This window comes from Aythya fuligula, chromosome 17 (genome assembly GCF_009819795.1).
Source record: "Aythya fuligula isolate bAytFul2 chromosome 17, bAytFul2.pri, whole genome shotgun sequence".
Lineage (NCBI taxonomy): Eukaryota > Metazoa > Chordata > Aves > Anseriformes > Anatidae > Aythya > Aythya fuligula.
This window is the reverse complement of record NC_045575.1, coordinates 1,462,511-1,485,079: the sequence shown is the minus strand read 5'-3', so window position 1 is coordinate 1,485,079 and position 22,569 is coordinate 1,462,511. Positions and strand designations below refer to the sequence as shown.

At 49.7% G+C, this 22,569-nt stretch overlaps 1 protein-coding gene across 2 annotated transcripts; it reads left to right on the top strand.

Moving 5' to 3' along the window:
- Window positions 1-171: 171 nt before the first annotated feature.
- On the top strand, window positions 172-20,617 carry UBE3B (ubiquitin protein ligase E3B). 2 transcript variants are annotated; one of them, XM_032198968.1, is made up of 27 exons: window positions 172-245; window positions 476-645; window positions 736-856; window positions 1,924-1,983; window positions 2,324-2,428; window positions 2,544-2,640; window positions 3,138-3,223; window positions 3,880-3,962; window positions 4,653-4,758; window positions 5,434-5,554; window positions 5,887-6,064; window positions 6,440-6,609; window positions 7,344-7,511; window positions 8,195-8,366; window positions 9,119-9,237; window positions 9,819-9,933; window positions 10,322-10,421; window positions 10,858-10,977; window positions 11,320-11,496; window positions 11,579-11,689; window positions 12,002-12,139; window positions 12,556-12,621; window positions 14,218-14,276; window positions 16,275-16,457; window positions 16,786-16,897; window positions 17,252-17,344; window positions 17,764-20,617. In XM_032198968.1, the coding sequence occupies exons 2-27, from the start codon at window positions 485-487 to the stop codon at window positions 17,953-17,955; spliced, it is 3,213 nt and encodes a 1,070-aa protein (XP_032054859.1). In that variant the 5' UTR covers window positions 172-245; window positions 476-484; the 3' UTR covers window positions 17,956-20,617. The 2 variants fall into 2 exon arrangements, with proteins under 2 accessions (XP_032054859.1, XP_032054858.1); XM_032198967.1 differs by having other exon boundaries at window positions 236-292.
- The last annotated feature ends 1,952 nt before the right edge of the window (window positions 20,618-22,569 follow it).

The window sequence follows — 22,569 nt, the reverse complement described above, 5'->3', positions numbered from 1 at the left end:
AACGGCGGCGGGGCGGAACGGTAGCGGCGGGGTGCGGGTTTCCGCCGGCCCCGCGGCGCCTCACGGGGCGCCCGGCTCGGGCTCAGGAGCGGCGGGCGGGGGGGGGGCGGCCCCGGGGACCCCCTCGGAGCCCCCTCAGAGCCCCGGGCGCGGCCTAGCGGGGCCCGGCAGCGGCCGGGGGCGCTCCCGGTGCCCCCTCGGTGCCCCCTCGGTGCCCGCGGGCTCGCTCCCGGTACCGTCTGCAGGTGATTTTGGTAAACCGGGCCCGTGCTCGGGCTGTGGGGGCTGTGAGGTGAGGGCCCTGCCGCCCCCTCGCTCGTTCCCTGCTTCAGCGGCCTCGGCCCGCCTCAGCCGGGCCCCCTGAGTGTCTCTGCTGCGTCCCCAGCCCTGCAGTGACCGCTTCTTGCCTTCAAGTTATTTCTGGTTTTCTTGCCTTAAGCTCATTTCTGGTTCCTTTCTTTATGTTTATTTACAGGCTGTGAAGATGTTCAGCGCCAGCCAGTCCTCCAAGGCGCAGTTCCTCGACAAGGCCCGGCAGGCCCGGGAGGAGCGCAGGGAGCTGAAGGAGCGGGAGCGCGCCGCCGTCCAGATCCAGGCCCTGGCCAGGAGGTTTCTGTGCCGCTGCCGCCTGCAGAGGGACATCAGGTGGGTGACATTCTGCCCTCTGTGCTTTGTTCTCCATCAGAGCACCGTGCTGGGGTTTAACCCCCAGTGTCGGTGCTCCCCCTTTCCTAGGAGAGAAGTGGAGGATTTCTTTGGGGCGAATGAATCCGCCTCGAGTAAAAGGAGCGCGCTTTCTGTCTTCAGAATCGCTCGGAAGCTGCTGTTTGTTTTTAACCACAAAGAGGACAAAGAGGTAAGGCTTCTACTGCAGCATTCTTTCCTTTTTCAGTGCTATATGTTAACGTTAACTCTGTTTAAATAGCTACCTGGTGTTCCTGGAGGCTCTTGCAATATCTTTTGGCTTCAGAAACGTGATCTCTGCCTCCTGCTCCTTCTCTGCGGGACTGAAACAGAAGAGCCCCTGAATTTTTCAGTAGTGGTTCTGTACTCAGGGCATAGTTTAACAGCTGTTTTTCCTGGTGACCGTGCCAGCAGCGGTAATTGAGCTGTGCCTCATGATTTTGTCAGCTAGGCCAGCGCCCCGGGCAGGTACGTTGTGGCAGCCCACAAAGATCTGTCCTGGCGTAGTGCAGCGTGCAGGCTGCTTGTATTGCAGCTGCTGCTCTGACCTTGCCCCGAATTTGTGGCTTCGGGGTAAAGCCCTGTGCTGTAGTGTCTCTGTCCATGATTCTATGATTTATTTTTTTTTTCCCCAGAGAGCTGTGAGGGCTAATTGAAAGGAAAACAATTGAAAAAAAATTAAAGGCCGTGTTTAAATTGCAGCATCAGGGGGTGACTTTGTGACTTTTTACATTTGTGTCCCAATAAACTCCTCCTGCTGACAAAGGGACAAGTGCTGCAAATGCATCTTTCTGGATTTACAGCATGAAAACCAAACGTGGACACCACATACGGAATTTTTAGGTGCCTGGTGTCCATTTGAAGTTCTGTGTTATGGTAACGAGGTGCCGAAATCCATCTCTTCTGCTTCCTCTTCAGCACAGGGCTGGTGTGTGTTTCCTTGTGCTCTGTTTCTGGGCACCCCCCTCAGTTTGGATACCGAACTGGGAAGGCTGAGGAATTCCTCCTATTTACGAGCAGCGTGGCCAAGGAGAGAGCTCGTCTGCACAGCGCTGGCAGGGCGCGTAGATGAGCTCTCGGGGAAGGAGCCAGCAGCACCGCCCGTGGGGAACGTGGCTGGAACGTGTCCACGTGTAGAGACCTCGCTCCCTCTGCTGAGCTGTTCCTCGTGCTTTTCCAGAATAGCCCCTACTGCAGTTAGAACCAACATCACTTTTGTTATTCTGTCTGTTTTTGCAGAGATTCGAAAAGCTGTGCCGGTGTATTCTAAATAGCATGGATGCTGAGAACGAGCCCAAGGTCAGCAGGACGTTGTGTTGTTTTGTTTTTTTTTTTCTGTGGGTGGGGATTTAGGTTGGTGTTGTGGGAATTATTTAGCTTTCAGCCCCCCTGGAACATGGCTGAGATTCCGTCGTGGCTGTTTGGAGAAGTTTCTCACTATCCCTCCAATATTTTTAGTGTCCTGTGGTGGGTGGTGTGCTCTGACCAAGTGATCTCTGGGAAGAGAGCTAGCTTGGCTCCACTGCTGGGTTCAGTGGGGCTCTGGGAGGTGGTTTTGTTACAGAGCTTCCTGGTAATGTACTTAGCCCGTCAGCAGCACAAACACTGATCGTTCCTGTTCATATCCTGCCTGCCTCAGGTGTGGTACGTGTCCCTGGCGCTCTCCAAAGACCTCACACTCTTGTGGATCAAACAGATCAAGGACATTCTGTGGTTTTGCTGTGAGTTTCTCAAGCAGCTTAAGGTAAAAAACAAAAACAAAAACATTTTCTTTGCGTTTTTGTCTGCCTGCATCGAACAATTCTGCAGTTCGGCACAGAGGTGATGAGGTTCATTAACGCCGGTGCTTCTCATTGCAGCCTGACATCTTACAAGACTCCAGGCTGGTCAATTTGCACCTCACGATGCTCGTCACCTTCACAGACACTTCTACCTGGAAAATCCTTCGGGGAAAAGGTCAGTGTATCCTCTTCAGTATCTTAAGGCACTGACTGTACTGTTTCTGCACCTGCCTTCTCCCCATGCTTACCACAAAGATTTGCTATGCCTGTGCTCGCACAAAGCAGGGAATGGCAGTAAGGATTCCTTTGAGATGAAGGAGGCTGCTTCCCTTAGAACAGCAACAGCTGTTGCAAGGTTTTTATGGTTCTCCAGAGTCTCACACACCAGAATTGCTCAGAGGATAACGGGATGTGCATTTAGCTCGGTGTTTGTGGAGGAAATACTGAGAAAAAGTAAACAAGTACAGTGAGGAAATGCAGCTCTTATAGCTTAAATGTTCCATTTTACCAAGGCGTGATGTGAAATGCTGCTAAAATGGTTGTTTTGCATCTAAGGGCAAGGAATTCATGCAAGAAGGGCTTGTGAAATGACACATCAATTTATAGGTTGTGAGAGAATGAGCAGTGCAGCTGTGATACTGGTTTAGTAACGTCACTGCTTTAACCTGGCAGGTGAAACCCTGCGGCCTGCCATGAACCACATCTGTGCTAACATCATGGGACACCTCAACCAGAAGGGATTCTATTCTGTGCTGCAGGTCAGTCTCAGGCTGCTACAATTGTCTTCAGTTTATTCTAAATAAGCCCCAGTCCCGTGCTACAAGCTTCCATGCTCTGAGGAAGCTTTTGTGAGCTCTGGGTGGTGGTTTGTCGGGGAGAGGCTGGGTGGGGAGCACTGGTGGTTTGTGTGGGCATATTTTCTTCAGAGCAGAGTCTTCCTGTTGAGCCCAAAAGTCTGCCTTTTGTCTCTACTGGCAAATCTAAATGCTACTTCATTGTCTTATAACAAGAGCAAGGACTTTGGAATGTTTTTCCTAACTTTGGTTTGTGTTCTGTTCTGTTAGGGAAAGGAACCGATGTCATTTTACCTAATCCTTTAAATTAGAATGATGCTACAAAGCCCCTTCGAGCCTTGCCTGTTAATTTTAAAAGGCCTGGGAATCTTCTGAGTACAGTGCCTAGAGAAATAAGAACTACTGGCTGCCTGATTTGAATGCAGTTTCTCTTTATGCCATTATTAATCTGAACCCTTCCGTTCTGCCAAATATCTAGCAGTAACTCTTTTTCAGTGGGTTTTTTTTTTTTGGTGGTGTTCCTTCTCTGCTCTGAAAATGAACACAACATCTTTCACAAACAGTTATAATATTTTTTTTCTGAGTACTGCAGGTTTTTTTGCTTGTTTGTTTTATTCCAGATTTTGCTAACTAATGGCTTGGCAAGATCCAGACCATCCTTGTCCAAAGGCTCTTTAACTGCCATCTTCTCCCTCGCATTGCGGTAAGGCAGCCAAAGGCTTTATTGTGCTGTTGCAGACCTCTCTGTCTGCCAGTCCCTTTGTGCCTTTGAGAGTTTCTCCCTGATAAAAGAGCTGCTTTAGGCAAATAGTTCACTTTCCTGTCATCGTTTTTTTCAGGTCAGAATGCTATTAAGTTAGTAATAAGTGCTAGCATAAGTCTAGAGTTGGGAGTGCAGTTTCTGTTCAGAACACAGGATCTGCTCGCTGTTCTGCTGAGCTGTCAGAAGGGACCAGAGCTCTCTGGATAAGTACAGTTGTGCCTCTTAATGATGAACTGCTGTTGCACATTTATCTGTTACCGTAGAGAGCTCTTGAATAAGTCTCCTAACGTCTGCCTAAGGAAAACATTATTTAATTACTATCTTTGTGGCAGTGGGGAGAGGGGGAACTTAGGAGATGAACTGCTTAACATTTATAGCTCTCTGGGTTGCGTGGATGAGCGGTGGAAAAATAGGTTATGCTGTGAACTGTTTGACTTATTCAATTCCCTTGAGTCACGAGCAGTTTTGTGAACTTGCTGTGATAACAGAAGTGTAAGTGAACGTTCTTCTCCAGTCGTGCTTCTTGATGAGGATAGAATCAGAAGCCGGTCCTGAATGGCTCGGTTAGAAAGGCTGCTTCCTCCTTTGCTAGGTCGGGTATTTTGCACTGAAGTATTTTTCTCTCTGTAGCCCTGTGATTGCTGCACAGTTTTCAGACAATCTGTTGAGGTCATTTCTGATCCATATCATGTCTGTGCCTGCTATAATGACTCATCTCGCTACTCTAACACCTGAGGTAAGTGGGTGAGGTAACAGTACCAAAAATCCACTGACTATCACACAGGGCCACTTGTTATTTCATTTTATCAGCTCTTAGAACAGAGCATTGGCATTTCTTTTCCAATTGCAAGCTCTGTTGAGGAAATACTTGATCCTTCCACATGCTCAGGGCTTCTAATACCACAGGAGTTATCAACACCAGTGAGGTGATGGACTGAACTGTCCTCAGATAAATAAATAAAACCAAGTGAAAGAAATATGTGATACAGCTTGAGTTTTTGCACGTACTTATCCTTCCATTTCTGTGATTGTAGGCAAAGGCAAAACAGAAATCAGTCTGTTGCATGGCAGAGGATCTCTGATGGGAACTAGCAGGCAGTCCTCTAATTAATTAAATGTGTCTGCTCCTCTGTGTAGCTTGGTGCAGACAGCAACTGTTGCACAAAATTGGCATTCTGTGCTCTTGCAGACAGTTGAAAGTCTGCCTACAACTAGAACGTGGCCTGTTCAGCTGCAAAGCTTTTCATTTCTTAGACCAGCTTTGAATTGAGGACTTTCTCTCTCTTCAACAGTTTTAACTTTCTGATTTATCTGGAAAGGAAAGTCAGTCCAAACTGCTGATAGCAGATGAGCTATGGTTGTTCTGTGTGGTGCTTCTCAGCCTCACCTGCAGTTAAATTCTGTGTTTCAGCGTCTGGCAGTGATAGAATCTCATGAGCTTTTCCGCAAGTTCATCCTGTTTTTGAGTCGTGAAGCGCAGTGCCGAGATGTCTGCGTGTGCTTGGAAGGAAGTCACACTCTGTGTTTGTTGGGTAAGCACCTGTAAGACATCCTCCTCCTGTGCTTGGAAGGGAGTCTTGACTCACTTGACTCTTGATCTGCCTCCAATTCCCCGAATTTTACTCTTATTTAGATAGTTACAAATGAGAAGGCTGCAAGAGAATGCCAAAGTGCTGCACCGCCTTAGTGGTTGATGTGATGGAAATGGCTTCCTGTAGGGTAGCCTCTAACAGTAATTTTTTATTGGTAATCCTTTTGTGGACTTGAAATTTGTTGCGAGTGCTTTTTGTCTCTTTTATCTGTAACCACTGTCCTGCAGTGTCTGTCCCTCGCTTAAGTTTTGCTGTACTGGTTGTTCTGCCAGGTAATCTTGTGTTCTTGGGCTCCTTGAATGATAAAGTTCTTGAGGAGGAGACAGCTCATTTTGTGGGTGTGCTCATTCACATGCTCTCCTACTGCCAGAAGTACGTTTCCCAAAAGAAATCCAATCTCACCCACTGGCATCCTGTTCTGGGCTGGTTTTCACAGACTGTGGATTATGGGTAAGTGAAGACGACCTTATGGTGATAGATGCTTTAAGCCTCTGTTTATTTATAAGCTGCAAAGTGCTTTAGGATTTGAGATGAACAGCGTGACCCTATTCAGAGTAGCTTCTCAGCTGTTTCAGGTTATATCTGCACAATTTAAACTGTCTCATTCATACACAATTACATGAAGAAATTCAATTAGTAGAGTTAGATTGGTACCAGTGGCCATGCTGGCACGCTTGGTATAGGACCTGGGTATTGTTTTTTCCTTGAGGACCACCTGCAGGGTGGGTTCATGCTCCGTTTTGGCTGTGAGCTAGGTGTATCAGAGTATCCCTGGTGTTTTATACCAGCCTGCCTTTTAACATCTCTCTCTGACTTGTCTTTCAGACTGAATGAGTCCATGCCTCTGCTGACAAAGCAACTGCAGCATCTCTGGGGAGTCCATATGATTCGCATCCTCTTCAGTGATGTGCTCAGCAAGAAATTGCTAGAGAATCAGGAAATAGCTCAGCTGCCAGCACAGCCAGCTTCCCCGCAGAACAGCCTCCCTATGAAGAGTCAGTTTTGGAGGGCTGCTTTTGTGTCTACATGCTGGGAGGGAGAGGGCTTGCATGAGTGTGTGTGTTTCTCTCTCCCAGTCTCACAGGAGCTGGACTTTTCCACTTAAGCTAAAAGCTTTGAGTAATTACTTGCAGCAGCTGCCGCTGCTTAGGTGGGGATGTGATCTAAGTTATTTGTAATTCCAGCTCACAAAGCCTCTGTGACCTGGGGCAAGTCTTGTACTTTGGTGCTGTGAAAATATGTGCTTATTTTAGCAGTTTTTTTCTTTATTGTTGCTCAAGTAGCTGAAGTGCTTACTGCATAGCTTAGTGCTTCCCGAGGCAAGATGGGGAGGCCAGCTTCCCACGTGAGAAGCGAGGTGAAGCGGGCTTCTGGGCCTGTGAAGCATGGGGATCCTGCAAAAGCAGATTTAGAACGAGACAGGATGTTTAGAATAAGACAGGTAGCTATCTTCCAGCTGCTGCCCATAGCACTAGATCCTGTGGCTCAGTAGTTACTGCAGTCCTGGTAAGGTTTTAAGCTCCAGAGTAATGTCCCCAGCAAAACATGATTCTGTGTTGCTGGCAGCTGTACTGTGAGAACAACCTACCAAAACCTGCTGTCTGTGCCGTGACCCAGTTTGCTAAAATCCTCTTCACCACAAGGCTGCCAAGTGGCTGAGGATAAGAAATGATTTGGAATAGCGCTTCTGTCTCCTGAGCCAACGTTTCATGTGCTTCTCTGTCACCAGATCTTTTCAAGAGAGCTTTCCAGAAGTCTGCGTCTGTCCGCAACATCCTCAAGCCTGTTGGGGGCAAGCGAGTGGACTCTGCAGAAGTGCAGAAGGTGTGCAGTATCTGCGTCCTGTACCAGACCACCCTCACAACCCTCACGCAGATCCGCCTGCAGATCCTCACAGGTGAGGGCACATCTGTGCTTTTCAAATTGCTTAATAGTGGAGAAAAAATAGATTTTTCTTATTAAATTCTGTTGACTTGTTGGTAGTTTTATTACTGACAACAGTTTATTGACTGGTTGGGTGGAAGGCTTGTTCCATCCTGCACCATGCACCTGATCAATAGCATTCATCACTTCTTTATCAAGCATTAACACTCCAGAATACAAATTGAAGCAAGTTTTCCTATAATGAAACCTTGCTTACTCCATATCAAACTTAAGACTGAGTCAGTGTTTTCAAGAAGCCTGGCAGTATTAATCTTTGTGATGGAAACTCTGAATGCTTTCATACGTTTTAAGAACAAATTGCCTGTCTTCTAAATGGGTAGAGGAGGAGACGAGTGCTCTTTTGGCCTGGTGGATAGAGTGGAGGAAAGAGTCCACAGCGGGAAAGGGCTGCAGATATACAAATAATTAATCCCTCATTAAAAAGCCTTTTTTTTTTTTTTGGCTTTCCTGGTGATCGTACGTCTCCTCTTAATACAGACAGACCTGGGAGCCCAGTGTGATGCCAATGTTCCCTTCAAGCAAAGGGTTGCTTTGCAAAAGGATCTGTCAGCTCCGAGTTACACTTCTCTCTTGGAGGATGCACAAATAAAGCAGAAGAAGCTTTACTGAGTGTGCTTTGTATTTTTCCATTGCCAGGCCTCACTTACCTGGACGATCTGTTGCCCAAATTGTGGGCTTTTATCTGTGAGCTGGGACCACAGGGCGGGTTAAAGCTCTTCTTGGAATGCTTGAATAATGACACGGAGGAATCTAAGAGGCTGCTGGCCATGCTGATGCTCTTCTGTGACTGCTCCCGCCACCTTATCACGTAGGTAGCAAGAGGAGGGCGTGCTCTAGACCTGTAATGTGAAACTCTCGTGTTTCTTAGGTTTCAAGAGGAATAGTTAATGCATTGCTGACTTTGCTTAAAGATAATGAGGTAGAGTAAGGCAGCAGGCTTTTCAAATGCAATCCTGAGGAAGATTGGACTTGAAAGGGGCTTCCCCATCAGCCTTGGGCTGCTTCAGATGGCTGAAGTGGTGACAAAATACTGCAGAACTAGCTAGGGAAGGGACATAAACATTTCTGCTGCTTCTGGGCAGCAATTGCATCAGTCCAGAGCACGTACTTGGGTGTCTCCAGATGAGCTTTTGAATGGTGGTATAGCTGCAAGGAAGCTCTGCAGCTTATGTGCTTCTGTTTGCAACTCTTGCTGTATCAATCACTGACTTGCACAGCACAAAGGATGGGAGAGGTGGTGGAAAATTGTCCTTGCTGGTCAGTAGAGACAGTTTTCTTAGCTTGGATGATGAAAAAGGTCTCCTGGGAACTAGCGCATGGGTCCTATTAACTATGAAATACTGTCTGCTTGCATCTCAGACCTTTCATACTGTTTTTTGTTAGGATCAGATATCAATTAAAATCAGTTAATAAGGTTTAGTTGTTTATGACTTCAGATCCTCATGTGTGTGTCAGTTGTCATAGAAATAAGCTGCTGCTAAAGGATAATGTGCCTTTATGAAAAAATTCAAGAGGGAATTAAATTGACACTTGTACATTTGCATTTGTTTTCTCCAATAGGATTCTTGATGACATAGAAGTCTATGAAGAGCAGATTTCATTCAAACTGGAGGAGCTCGTTACCATCTCATCTTTTCTGAATTCCTTTGTGTTTAAGATGATCTGGGATGGAATTGTGGGTAAGTGCTTTCTGTAGCCTAAGTTGAGGATGCTATTAGCACAATATATGCCATTAATTTTTGAAAATGAAGCTTCTGCTAATAACTGCTTTGAACAAAACGATATTATTGTGTGGCTTGAGAATGTGTCCCAGCACTTTGGTGTCCAGATGCCGCTGTCATGCTTGGCACCAAATATGATGCCACTTGTCTATTTCAAGTGAGAATTTGTTACCAGACACGATGGGGATACTGACTTTTGCCATCTTGCTAGAGTTTCTGTAGCTATCAGCGTCAGTCTGTATGTGGGAATAATTTTGGTACAGCTCGGTTCTCAGAATTAGAGGAGATAGACCATTTCTGTTGTGATGGCTTGGTTGCAGCTAGATGAGGTGGCCCTCGTGTAGCTAGGAGTTTTTCACTTGAGTTAAAGAAGGCGTTGTCTGTCTCCTGGGAGGCACAAAATCTCTTCCTTCCCTCTGAAGGCAGCTAGAAGAAATACACCGCTCCTACCAGCACGGGGCAGGTGATCCACATGTTGCTCCTGGACACTCCTGTTACCTAGGGTGCCTGCACACTGTTGCTTTGTTCCTTTTCTTCAGAGAATGCCCGAGGAGAGACGCTGGAGCTGTTTCATTCTGTCCATGGCTGGCTCATGGTCTTGTATGAAAGGGACTGCCGCAGGCGTTTTGCTCCTGAGGACCACTGGTTGCGCAAGTGAGTGTCCCAGCTCGAAGCAGGGGTCCTGTGCAGCTCTCTGCCTGTCCCAGTGCAGCAGCTCCCCTCGGGGAGACTTTTACTTTAAATTGGGTGCCTTTCATTCTGCCTGCGAGGTCGAGGTTGGAAGCGCTCCCTGGGTTGTTTGCGTTTAAGGATACCCCTTCTGTTGGGTTTAAATACCCCCCAGAGGTGCTCCTCTTCTGTGGTGCCATGGTAAGCTGCTACTCCTGGAGGGCAGTGCTCTGAGAAGTGACTCGTGTGACAGCTGTGAACACCTCAAGTCACTTTTGAAGTCATTACGGGTTTCATCTCTGTCCTACCCCCAGCTATTTACAGTGCCTGGGCGTTTCTCAGGGGTCTCTGAATCTGTGCCTCTCTTTGTAAGGGACCTCAAACCCAGCGTGCTCTTCCAGGAGCTGGACAAGGACAAGAAACGAGCCCAGCTGCTCCTGCAGTACATCCCGCATGTCATTCCCCACAAGAATGTGAGTGGGACAGGGGCAAAGGATGGGGGCTGAAAAGCCAGGGTGAGCTGGGTAGCCTGGGAGGGAAGGGATGTGTATCTTCAGCATTTTGTGGGGTGAAGCTCATGACTGGAATGCGAGTTAAACAAAGGTCTTCTCCTCCCTCCTCTGCTCTCACCCATGTATTTCCTCTATATTGTCTGCTCTCCGCTCTCTAATATTGCTGGGACCTCGTCCCTTCCAAAGCAGGGCTTCAAGAATTTCTCTGCCTCACTGGGGAACAAGGAGGCAGATCCTCCCCATTTCTAGCGACAAGGTGGCGATGGTATAGGGCCAACCTCGGGACAGGACAACTGAGAGCTGGCTCTAGCCATGCATCAGGAGCATCTGAAAGCCCCGCTGCACGGGAGGATGAGGATCCCTGTGGGTGAAGGCTTACCCGTGTTTTCTTTTTAAGAGGGTGCTGCTTTTCCGAAACATGGTTACGAAGGAGAAGGAGAAGCTTGGACTGGTTGAAACCAGCTCTGCATCACCTCACGTCACCCACATCACCATCCGCCGCTCACGGATGTTGGAGGTGAGTGACTGGGCTGGCAGGAGCCAACAAACCAGCGGCTTGGGCTGACAGGGGAGGGATGTGAATATGTTTTTGTCTTCTCTGTGGGTTCTGAGGCACCCCCCGACAGTTCTGTCTGCTTTTTGATGAATTGGTGCTGAAGGGAAATGTTGGACTTCAGTTCAGACTGCTGCAGACCTGGAGTTTTGACTAGGAAAAATGCCAGTCGTTTTGGACACACAAATGCAATGACAAACGCAGATTTAAGTGTTGTAACCGTGTCTCCTGCCTCTGCTGCATGTCTGTATGGGTGTTTCATGTGTCTTACCACATGTTTGTCCTGTGGCTCTCCGATCTGCGTAGGATGGATATGAGCAGCTACGACAGCTTTCCCAGAACGCCATGAAGGGAGTGATCAGAGTGAAGTTTGTGAATGATCTGGGTGTCGATGAGGCTGGCATTGATCAAGATGGAGTCTTCAAAGAGTTTCTGGAAGAAATAATAAAAAAGGTGTTTGACCCTGCTCTCAACTTGTTCAAGGTACGCTGCAGGCTTGCAGGTGCTAACTCATGAGTAGCTGCAAACACAAACAGCCTGGCTCACTTCTTTCCTCTGTGTGCAGACGACCAGTGGTGATGAGAGGCTGTATCCATCCCCGACATCCTACATCCACGAGAACTACCTGCAGCTCTTTGAGTTTGTGGGAAAGATGCTTGGGAAGGCTGTATACGAGGTGAGCTAAAGCTGCTGCACTAGGGTGTTGTTGCTGTTAGTATTGCACTAAATAGTTCAGAGGCAGAGTGACCTCCACCTAGGGTAGTTCTTTAAAGGAAATTGAGTTCCCCTTTCTGTTTGCCTTTTTGCAGCTTTCCATTAGCTAATGGATTTTAAGAGAATGTGGCTTTCTCAGCTGATTTCAACATCTTAAATCTTTGTATTTGTCCCACAACACATAATGTGTCCTGCAGACCTCCTAGGTAACCACAGACATTGCACGTAGCAAATACACAGAGTGACTTTCCTTCTGCGTTCTTCTTGTCTGCAGGGAATAGTTGTGGATGTACCATTTGCTTCCTTCTTCTTGAGTCAGCTACTTGGACACCACCACAGCGTCTTCTACAGCTCTGTAGATGAACTTCCCTCCTTGGACTCTGAGTTCTATAAAAATCTCACTTCAATTAAGGTTTGAGTATTATTTTTCTTGATGTTCAACTCTTACCACTGGCTGCTGCTAGGAATAATAGATTTGCAAATGCCTTTAGGGTGCTGATCGCCTTGAAACACACCCTGAAAGTAATAGCATTAGTGGAGCTGCGTGCTGATACCAAAGCAAGTTGGCATGCAGCAGCCCTTTGTTTTTACTGGGGCAAGCAGGGATGAAAAAGGAGTCTGAAGGTGTAAGCTTGGAACTGGAAATCAGCGATTCACAAGTTTTAGCCTCAGATTTTGTGTGCTCTCCCATAACTTCGAGCAAGTCGTGTATTTGTTGTGCTTTGGTGCCTAGTTCCTTCTAGGCATCACATCGTGGGAGAGTGATACTGAAATGCTGTTCCTGCTGCTGAACACTGACTTCTTTCCCTCTCTTTGTTGTTCCTGTAGCGTTACGATGGTGACATCAGTGACTTGGGCTTAACGCTGTCCTACGATGAAGATGTGATGGGTCAGGTAGGCTTTTATTAATTTTATTAATTACATGGACCTCATCCCTGCTGTGTTCCCAGCACCCTCCCTGTGCTACCTGTTGATGAACACCGATAGTGAGTCCACAGTCTTGGCTCAGGCAATCCCTCTTGCTCCCGGTTATATCCTAGCTGTTCCCTACAGGAATTATCTCCCTTGCCTGTCTGATGTTTCCAGGAAGAGCCTCAGAAGCGCTGAGAGCAATCCTGAGGATCACTGCCCACTGCTGTGGGAAAGCCTGTGATGCCCAAAGTGGCAAGTTATGAGTATAAGCAGTTAGCAGCAGAAGCAGGTTTGACCCCTGAGCAGAAGCATCCTATCTTTTAGTAGTGTCTGTAGGGCAGAGATACTGACTGAAGGCTGTGTGGCCAACAGAAGGCATCTATTTTTCTCTGCTGAGCTTTCTGATAGCTGGTCTTGGGCATCCAGCAGGCAATCTGTTCCAACTTGTGCTTCTCAGAGCGCTTTTCACTCTGACTCTGGGTGGGTAACGTGCGTGCTTTGCATGGCCCCATCTGACCGAGAATCTCGAGGAGATTGACTCATAAATGACCTTGTGTTTGATTGCGGTTAGGGCTTAGCTCTGCTCTCCTTTTACAAAAAAATGCCTGTGCTCAAAGGCTGGCTCGGATTCAGAGGTTGTCTGAACTCGGCCGTAGGATTCTGTGGCTTCGTTCAATATTTAGCCGTGGGCAGAGAATAGCTCTTTCAACAAAGTTTGCCCTCTGACCCTTAACTTTTCTGGTGCCAGGATTTTTTCTTTTCTAGTTGAAAAACATTGTTTTATGCTTTCCACTTTAAAAATAAAGTAAGAAACCAGCATATGAGAGTCCAGCAATAAGACATTAAAGGCTGCAGCACTCAAAAGTTCAGGATAAACCCAGGGATTCTTGTTTGCATTGTGCTTTGGCCGTCCTGAAGCAGCCAGGTGGGGTAACCCTGTGGTTCCCCACTTGTCCATCCTTGCTAGGTTCGAGGCTGTGTTGGGCACAAGGGAGCTGAGCTTGTTCCCTGTGCCAGGCCCAATTCTCACCTCTGAAGTCACCTGGAAACGAAGCACAGAGGCCACTGCAATATGGGAATTTTGAGCTCTCTTTCTGAGCACTCTCTGCTTCATGTTTTGAGTACCCAGTTTGAGGGAGTGAACTGGGAGCTCTGTCACTCGGGTGGTGCCAGGTGAGACTTGTGGAGCAGATAGCTTCGGGTCGGGCTGTTAGACTGGGCCATGCGGAGGCCCTGAGGTTGATTTGTCTCTAAATTCTGGGATGGCAACAGCCCCCCAGGGCTCCTTGCATGGATTTGTGTGCGGTTCAGCAGTGATGGATCAGCCTAGAGAGGGGGCTTCCTCGAAGGTGGGCTGGCACCAGCGGTGGGAGAGTTGGAGTTCCCTGCTGCTCAATTACCGCGTTAATAGTTAAGTGAAACTGGTTTGAGGCAGAAGCAGGATTATTACTTAAATTTTAAATCCTACTGTTTTATTGTAAAAATAAATGTTTTATGGGGAGGTAACAGCTTAGCGTGGCATTTCTTTCCATTGTGGTTCCAGGCAGTAATTAGCAACACAATCATTTCTTCCCTCAGCTTGTTTGCCATGAACTTGTTCCTGGAGGGAAGACCATTCCTGTTACCAATGAAAATAAGTAAGTACAGCAATTAGATTTTTAAGGTCATCACTGCAAAATACTTTATTCTTGCATCTGGAATGAATTGAAATAGATTAGAGTAGAAGGAGCCCATAAATATCTTAATAGAATTTACTGGTTACAGTTCATCGGCAGAAATTGTATTAAATTCGATTTGCAAAATAAAAATTGACAATTTACTTCTTGAAACAGTGCTTCTGAGGTCAAAGGCACACAGTCTGTGAGATTCTGCAGGATTTAATGATGGTGATAGATGCAGACAGATGGATTCAAAGCAATTCAGGCACACAGTCGTGAACATAGAGGGCACAGATGCTCAAAGACACCTTGGAGCAGACAGATCTTCTCAAAATGATAACATGTGGCAGTTGTATAAAGCACTGTTCTTCAGAAGAGTCAGTGCTGAATTCAAATGCAGTCGACAGTCGTACTTTAGACACAGGAAATCAGAGGAGACACTGAGCCCTGTAGCTATTTTCACAGATAACCGGCTTTAGATAGTTATCGTAAATGTCAACTCCAGAGCCTGAAAACCAAACCCACCTTTTTGTTCCCTTTTTTTTTTTTTTCTTCTCTATACCCTTCAGTGATCATAAAAGCAGGGTAAAATATCTATTAAGCAGATGCGTGTTTGAACTGGTAATCTGGGGCTTGTTCTCTCTAATGGCAAGTGAAAGCTGGATCCTACCTGAAGATTTATCTTTGTTAGCGTGCTTTGCAGTCTGAGCTCCCCAGTCTTTTCCCCTCTTGAGCTCTGACCAGGGAGTTTGCATTTGAAAGGCTCTCTCTCTGGCTTGTCAGAAATCAGCTCGGGGAGGAGGTTGAAAGTCCTGTGTGTTGCTGTGCTCGCTTACAGCAGAAACTTTGAAGCTTTTGTGCAGATGTGCACATAAATTGGTAGTTGAGAGGGAGCGGGAGAAGTATTGTAAGTGAAAGCAATCTGGAAACAGCTCTGTCTCTTAATGGCACAGCGAGGTTACCTAGCTGAAAACCCACTCGACGTGGTTGTGGTGGTGTCTGCCTAGGAACTGATGAACAGCAAGGTCGGTTATTTCCACTGTTGGTAAGCAGAGGAAAAATGATGGTGCCTCTCTAATAAACGCTGCACCTCTTCTCACTCCTGGGATGCCCGTGGAAATCTCCTGAGTTTTTTTAGTGTTAGTTGCGGCTCCAGTGAAGGCTCTGCAGAGCATGACTTGTTAATCCCAAGGACCTGAGAACAGCCCTCTATTTTCATAATAGCAAAGCATTTCGTATGCACGGTATTTCTAAGGATTGTGAGCAGACGCTGGATCCTCTTTTGCATGTACTGCAGAGCAATTTGTGTGTTCTGAGGATCATCTAAAACGTGTTGGACTGTAACAAGATAGAAAAAGTGGCTAGTGTAAGGCATTGACACTGCTGCTTCTGTCTACGTAGCTGCCCACAGCAGCATCAAATTATTTTCGAAGCTGCATTTGTTTGAAAGAACCATAGGAAACTCTGCAAAATCATCTGTTGGCTCTTTCCCTTCCAACTATTCCTGCTTTTACTGGCTTGCTCAGGAATGATACCCTTTACAACCACATTGATCAGCCATGGGTTTCAGTGCAGGCAGTACCAGAGCCCAGAGAGCTGATTTTCAGACCTAGAAAAGTTCCTGTCACTGGGGGTCTGATCCTTTAAAGAGGAGCTGGCTGCATGCTCCCCCTGTGTCAGCTGCTGTTCAGCCAAGGTTCTTCAGCTAATTGTTAGAGCCAGCTGGTCTCTGGGTTGGGAAGGAGCCTTAAGGAAGGATCAGGCAGGCTCAGAGACAGAAGGAAAAAAGTCCGGGCAGAGGAACAGCTCCTCCTGCTTAAATATAGAGCAGGAGCCTGGAGGAGAAGAAATAATGCCTCTGTAGGCAGTGCTAGTGCCCGTGGGCTGGAGAGGCAGGTTGGCAACCCCGAGTCACACCAGCGAGGTGGGTGTCTCCTGCTCCAGCTCCCCCCCTGCCACCCTGCCTCTCGCCCGCAGGATCAGCTACATCCATCTCATGGCTCACTTCCGCATGCACACGCAAATCAAGAGCCAGACAGCGGCGCTCATCAGTGGATTCAGGTCGATCATCAAGCCTGAGTGGATTCGTATGTTCTCCGCGCCGGAGCTGCAGCGACTGATCTCTGGTGACAACGCCGAGATCGACCTCGAGGACCTAAAGTAAGCGGCCGGCTCGGTCTGCTGCCTTTCTCACTCAGCAAACCAGGCTGGTTTATTGCGTGGTTGTTTGGAGGCCTGCAGGAGGCTGACTCCCAACTTTCTGCTCCTCCTGTTTGGAATTTTTGGAGCAGATGGAAACAAAACGTAAAGAAGTTCCTTAAATTTGGAGAAAGTATTAATGAACGTGAAGGGGCTTTTCCTCCACTGGCATACAACGGTTCCTGCAAGCAGAATTTCTCTCTGCCCTTCCCTTTTCTCTGATCCAGCCCCTCTGTGGGGGCTCTTGCTGCAGCGAGCCACGAGCCTGTCACAACCTTTCTCTCCCCAGAAAACACACGGTGTACTACGGGGGCTTCCACGGGAGTCATCGGGTCATCATCTGGTTGTGGGACATCCTAGCCAATGACTTCAGCCCTGAGGAGAGAGCGATGTTCCTCAAGGTAAATGCCATTTCAGCCCAACCTGGAATTCGGGGTGGTTTCAGCCTGTTTCCTGCCCTAATAGCAGTATCAGAATGCTCAATGCCTTAAAATCCACACCCTGCTCCCCTGGGCGAGCAGAGGGTGCAGCCCTGGGAGCAAAGTTCCCATAAATGCCCTTGCGTTGCCACGAATAGTCCTGCATGGATGGTGGTTTTCAAAGGCTAGCAGAGCACCAAAGCTCAGCAGCGTTGTACCGTGGGGTGCTCAGATGCCAGTCCAAGCAGCTGCTCGCTGCGACTGCGTTAGCCGTGTGTCCGTGGGAGCCAGGCTGCTCGCCCTGCTGCTGCCTTTCACTCTCCATCACTTTTTCAGTTCGTTACCAGCTGCTCTAGGCCTCCACTTCTGGGCTTCGCCTACCTCAAGCCTCCGTTTTCCATCCGCTGTGTGGAAGTCTCTGACGATCAGGTAGGCAGCCTGCTCGCTCGTGTGCCTTGCGTTCCCTCTGACCAGGAAACTTAAACCTGAACGGTGTCTGCTTGACAGGGGAAGATGAAAGCAGCTTTCCCCTAATAGGATGCTCGTGGCTGCACCCCCCTTCTCCCACACACAGCAGCGATTGGGCTCCTTTGCTTGTCTGCAGGGTTATGTTTTCTCCTCACACATGACCCTCCCTGTGCCACTGATCCTCTTCTGCACCCTGCAAGGGGACCCTGCACATGTAATGTTAAGTTAATGTTGAAGTTAAACCAGAAGCTCATTTCTAGCAGCTGTGGGGGACAGGGTTTCAAGGTTTGATTCTCCCTGCTCCCAGCACACGGGCTTTGTGTTAGCAGCTCTGCCCCGCGTGTAGCCAGGATGAGCTGAGCATTTCTACCCCGTTCCAGGACACCGGGGACACGCTGGGCAGCGTGCTGCGGGGCTTCTTCACCATCCGCAAGAAAGAGCCAGGGGGGCGCCTCCCGACCTCCTCTACCTGCTTCAACCTCCTCAAGCTGCCCAACTACAGCAAGAAGAGCATCCTGCGGGAGAAGCTGCGCTACGCCATCAGCATGAACACTGGCTTTGAGCTGTCCTAGTTGCCATGGCCCTGGACTCCACGACGGGGGCTCTCAGAGCTGCTGACTGCTGCTGGAGGTGGAGGCCTTCACGCGCAGAGCGGATCAGCCCTGCGGGAGCTGGCTGCTCGCTCGGGGGCCGGAGAGATGCAGCTGATACTAGAGGTTTACAGGGAAGAGCTGCTGGGCTAGACAGGGCTGGCTCTTCCCGGGCACTTCTCCAGGATGAAGGAGGTGATGGGCCTGCCCCAATACACTTCACTTGACACCCACGTAAATCATCTTTAAAAGCAAACCCCGGGGGAGCGTAAAAGGAGCCTTAAAAGTGCCAGTCAGATTAGTGACCGTGATACCCCCAGCAGGCTGGGCAGGCTGGGCAGCTGCCACAGGGGGACCGTTTTCTTTTTTCCTTTCCCAGGAGCTGGTCCAGTTTCTTCCTGGGTGGAATTCAGTCAGTGAAAAGCTGCACGAGGGCAGGAACAGGACTGAGCCCCCAAGGAGACGAGCGCGAGGCAGCAGCACTGGATGTGCCACAAACAGGCACTCTTTACTCAGGTCAGGTACTGGGGGGGCAGCTTCCCGACACCCTTGCTGTGTGCAAGGCCTTTGAATTCGTCTCGAGCATGAACCACTAGCCCAGACTCGAGAAGCAGCAGGTTAAATGCGAGCAGATGGACCCTGCCACTCTCAGGAAGGCTTCGGAGTGCTGTAGGTTAAGAGCTCAAGCAGCAGGCGTGGGGGTCAGCGTGCTGAGCCAGCTGCGCCTCTGCCAAGCTCTCACTAAAGCCTGCGACTTGGACGAAAGGAATTGTTGTCAGAACTTGCTTGGGAGCAGAAAAGGTTTAATTTTATTTAGCTTCCAGAGCTGGGGAGCTGGCACGCAGCTCGGGCAGCCCTCGCTCCCCAGCAGAGTGCTGCAGTGGGGCAGGTGCCCCCTGCTCTTTGTGGAAGGGGAGCGTGCGGAGCTGCCGAGAGTCCTCTGGAAACCTCCACTGGCAAAATTCCTCCTGCTGGGACAGAAGTTTCCCTTTTATCTGCGGTCTCTTTGGTTAGGGAGATGCACCGGTGAACTCCGACTTGGCCTCTGTGTAACAGCCACGCTCACTTTGTTGCCAAAGTCTTGATTTTGGTTGCTTTGTCTCTTTCTGGCCTTACTTCTCCAGCTGCTGTTTGCCTGGAGCAGGCAGCTTTTTCAGGTGGTTGTGAATTTCAGGATGTCATGCTTCAGGACAGCGTGAGCGTGGGGGTGTGTGTGCCTGTGTGTGTGTGCTGGGAAGGTGTGGAGCCTTCCTGCTGTTTCTAACGAAGTCCAGAGCCTCATTTGCCCGGCGTTTTTGCAGCTTCCCAGCCTGGATCCCTTGTGTTGCTGCACGCCCTGCCCGCTGGGAGCACAGTTTGCTGGGCCTTGCTGGGTTCTGGCAGAAAGCAAAGCCGCGTACCTTCTGCTCTGGGACAGGATTCAAAACCTTCTCCCCTTCCTCTGTCACCGCTCACTCACAAAACCAACCTCAGAGGCTGCGGGTGGCTCTGCTGCCCTGCCTCCCCCCTCATCCCCTTCCTGGGGTGCTGGCGGCTCTCCCCCTGCGCTCTGGCCCCTCTGTGCTGCACGAGATGGTCACAGCAGCAGCTTGGTGTGAGGCTGACGTGCCCTGCCTCGTCCTCTGCCTTCCCTCGGTCCATCCAGCGGGGATTTGCATCCCTGTCCTCGCGGGGAAGGTTCCCTGGGCTCTTTGGAAGAGGCCCCGTTACCCGCCGCGTGGTCGCGTTTCAAGCAGAGCAGAAAATACTTGGCAACGTTCAGCCGAGGGGAAAGGAATGCCCTTCGCTTCATCCTGCTCTGTTCTGCCTGGCTTCAGCAGATTTTCAGAAAGGAAGAATTGTATTTTTTTATTTTTCAATCAATGGCTGGAGGCGATGTTGGGGTCCTTTTTCTCAGTAATATTGAGCAGGAGTGACTGGAAGCGTTGGTGAGGGCAGGAATGTCTGCGTCCAGAGAACTCAAGGTACTGGATGAAGTCCAGAGAAGTTAAAGTTGATAGTAAAAATAATTTGGTTAGGGTTTTCTTTTGTTTTTTTTTCCATAGCATTTCAACGTTAAGCTGTCGTTGGTTGTGTAGGTGAGAGGTTTAGGCTCTGGGTTGCACCGTTCATAGTTTGAAACCTTACACAAGATCCCTCTCGTAGAACGCGGTGTCTAAATGGAGCACAGTGACTGTTCAGTGAGCCGTTTTGTTGAAACCAGTGAGGTAAAATCCTTGCTCCCCTTTCCCCCTTACTCCTCAGGAGCACAGTTCCCAGAAGAGATCTTAGCGCAGCCTTTGCTAGGTCCCCACCAACCTGGAATTATTGCACTAGGAGACACCACACCCGATTTGTAGCTGGCGTATAAAACGTGATCGTCTGCTAACCGCCCTGGTGGCTGCGTGCACAAGGATATTTCTCCTGAGTAGCTGGCTCCTGGCTGACCGAGAGGCTTTAAGATGTTTTTTCCTGTAGCAGAGGGCTGTGAATTTGTCTGCTCCCTGCCTGCGCTGCTGCGTGCTGCGGGTTCCTTGCAGGGCAGGATGGCTCTGCCGTGGGAGATCGGCTGTTTTTTCTATGGAAGACTTGCTGCCGTGGAGCCTTTGGTACATCCCTTGGATAAGAAATGCAGGGAAGAGAAAAATAAACCTGGTATGAGTAAGATGAGTGGACGTCTCTTCTTCTTTCCCCTAGGGGCAGGGAAACCGCTGGGTGCGACGCTGCTGCTCAGGGCGCGCAGCAGGAGTGGGAGCAGAGCTTTGGGGCATTGATTTTCTGCCAGCAGGTGAAGGCTGCTGTCACTTGGATGTCCCTTTGTCAGGCTGGATCCTTTCATGTGCTCGGGTTGCCCTGAGATGGGCTCCTGGGGCGCTACTGGGGGTGGTAAGAGCAGCTCTGAGCCTGGAGGCACCTGGCAGGGTTGTTGTGAGCAGGATTTGTCCTTGGGTCTTAAAATATGCTTGGAGAAATGCTGTTTGGTCCACAGGATGACGTGAGTTCAGTCCTCAGAACCTTCAGGAGAGAAGAGGTGCTTCTTGGAGGTAGGGGTAAAGGGAGCTGGGCTGGAAGTCCCTGCTGTTTTTCCCCTGTGGGGCCCTTCGCATCGGGCTTTTCCCCTCTCCTGGCTCTGGGATCTGCTTCCTTGCAGGAGTGCGGAGCTGTGCCTGTTGCTACAGGTCCAGCTTCCCCTCCGTGTTCAGGTTCAGCTTCAGAGCCCCATGTTGTGCCCCCCTGGCTGGGTCTCACCGTGCCGATGGCCCCACAGTGCTCGGGGCGGCCCCGTGGGCACTCGGCTCGACCGGGGAGAGGGCGCTCGGCGGGAGCGTGGAAGAGAGGGCTCCCAGTCAGTGTGCAAGCACCATTGTTTTGACACCGAGGCATATGGTGCCGTCAAAAACAGCAAAAAGAAACCCCACAGCAGATGCTGCAAAGGCAGAAAGCTGGCAAGAGACAGCCAGGCCTGCAAAATGCCTGCTTCGCCGGCGCTGCGTGGGGAGCCAGCGAGCGGGGAGCTCGCCGGGGCTGGCTCCGTGCACGCCGGGACCGTTCCACGTCCCTGACCCGCTGCAGGCCGGCGGTCCTGCCCTCCATACACCCCTGGCAGGGGCTGGCTGCGTGTTGGGATGGAAGGGGAGGACGTGCCCTGCAGCACCGAGCGGCACGAGACGGAGCAGCCCCGCAGCTCAGCACTCCTGCAGCTCGGTTTTCTGGGTGCTCGCGCTTACTGAGACACGCGGCAGCTCGTGCAGCCCGCTGGGGACCTGTGCAGGTGCTGAATGGTTGCTGTGGAGGTGTGAGAGCAGGATGGGTTTGTGCAGCACAGCCAGGGCCCAGCCTGCTTGTGTCTGATGCAGGGGCTGTGGCTCTTGTCCGGGGTGCCTTAACTGCACGCCTGTCCTCTTCTAGCCGGGGCTTACCCTGCTGTAAAACTGCTGTTTGGGCAGGGAGGGGTTTTCTTGCAGACAAAACGAGTGTTTCAGGGGCCTGTGAGTGCAGAGGATTTGGCCTCTGGTCCTTCTGGTCCTTCTGGTCCTTCTGGTCCTCCAGCCTGGCAGGAGCAGTGCGGGACCGCTGCTGGCCCCTGGCTTTTTGGCTTCCTTTTTGGAGGCAGCCCCTGCACCTCCTGGCGGGGTGGGGACCCACTTATGTACCAGCCCTTCCTCCTCTGCGCGAGCGGAGCAAATGCTGCCTCCTATAAATTTACATACAACTTGGCAAAATGTATGTTTGTGTCATTTCTGCGCGAGCAGCAGCCGGCTCTGCTGCTTACACATTGTGGCAGTAATCGAGGTGCTTGAGTTATAGTGAAACTTATTTCATTTTACAGCTCCTACAGCGTTAACAGATGTACAGGCGTCTGATCCAATCATGCAGCAAGAGATTTTGGGGCCAGTTCTTCCAGTTTTGACAGTGCGTAAGCTAGGAGCAGCCATACATTTTACAAACAAGAATAAACGACCCTCACCAACATATGTCTGCGCTGGCAGATCCAACATAATCATAAATAAGGCACCCTGCTAGGCAGGAATGTGTCTGGGCCCTGCATACGGTCAGCACGGACAAAGCATCTGCCTCCCTCCCGTGATATTAATGAGGTGCAGGCAGCGGAATCCC

Coding starts and splice junctions, on each gene's coding strand:
- UBE3B (XM_032198968.1), top strand. CDS start 485: ATGTTCAGCGCCAGCCAGTCCTCCAAGGCGCAGTTCCTCGACAAGGCC. Junction 6,065..6,439: donor TCACAGACTGTGGATTATGG/GTAAGTGAAGAC, acceptor CTTGTCTTTCAG/ACTGAATGAGTCCATGCCTC. Junction 14,277..16,274: donor CCTGTTACCAATGAAAATAA/GTAAGTACAGCA, acceptor TCTCGCCCGCAG/GATCAGCTACATCCATCTCA.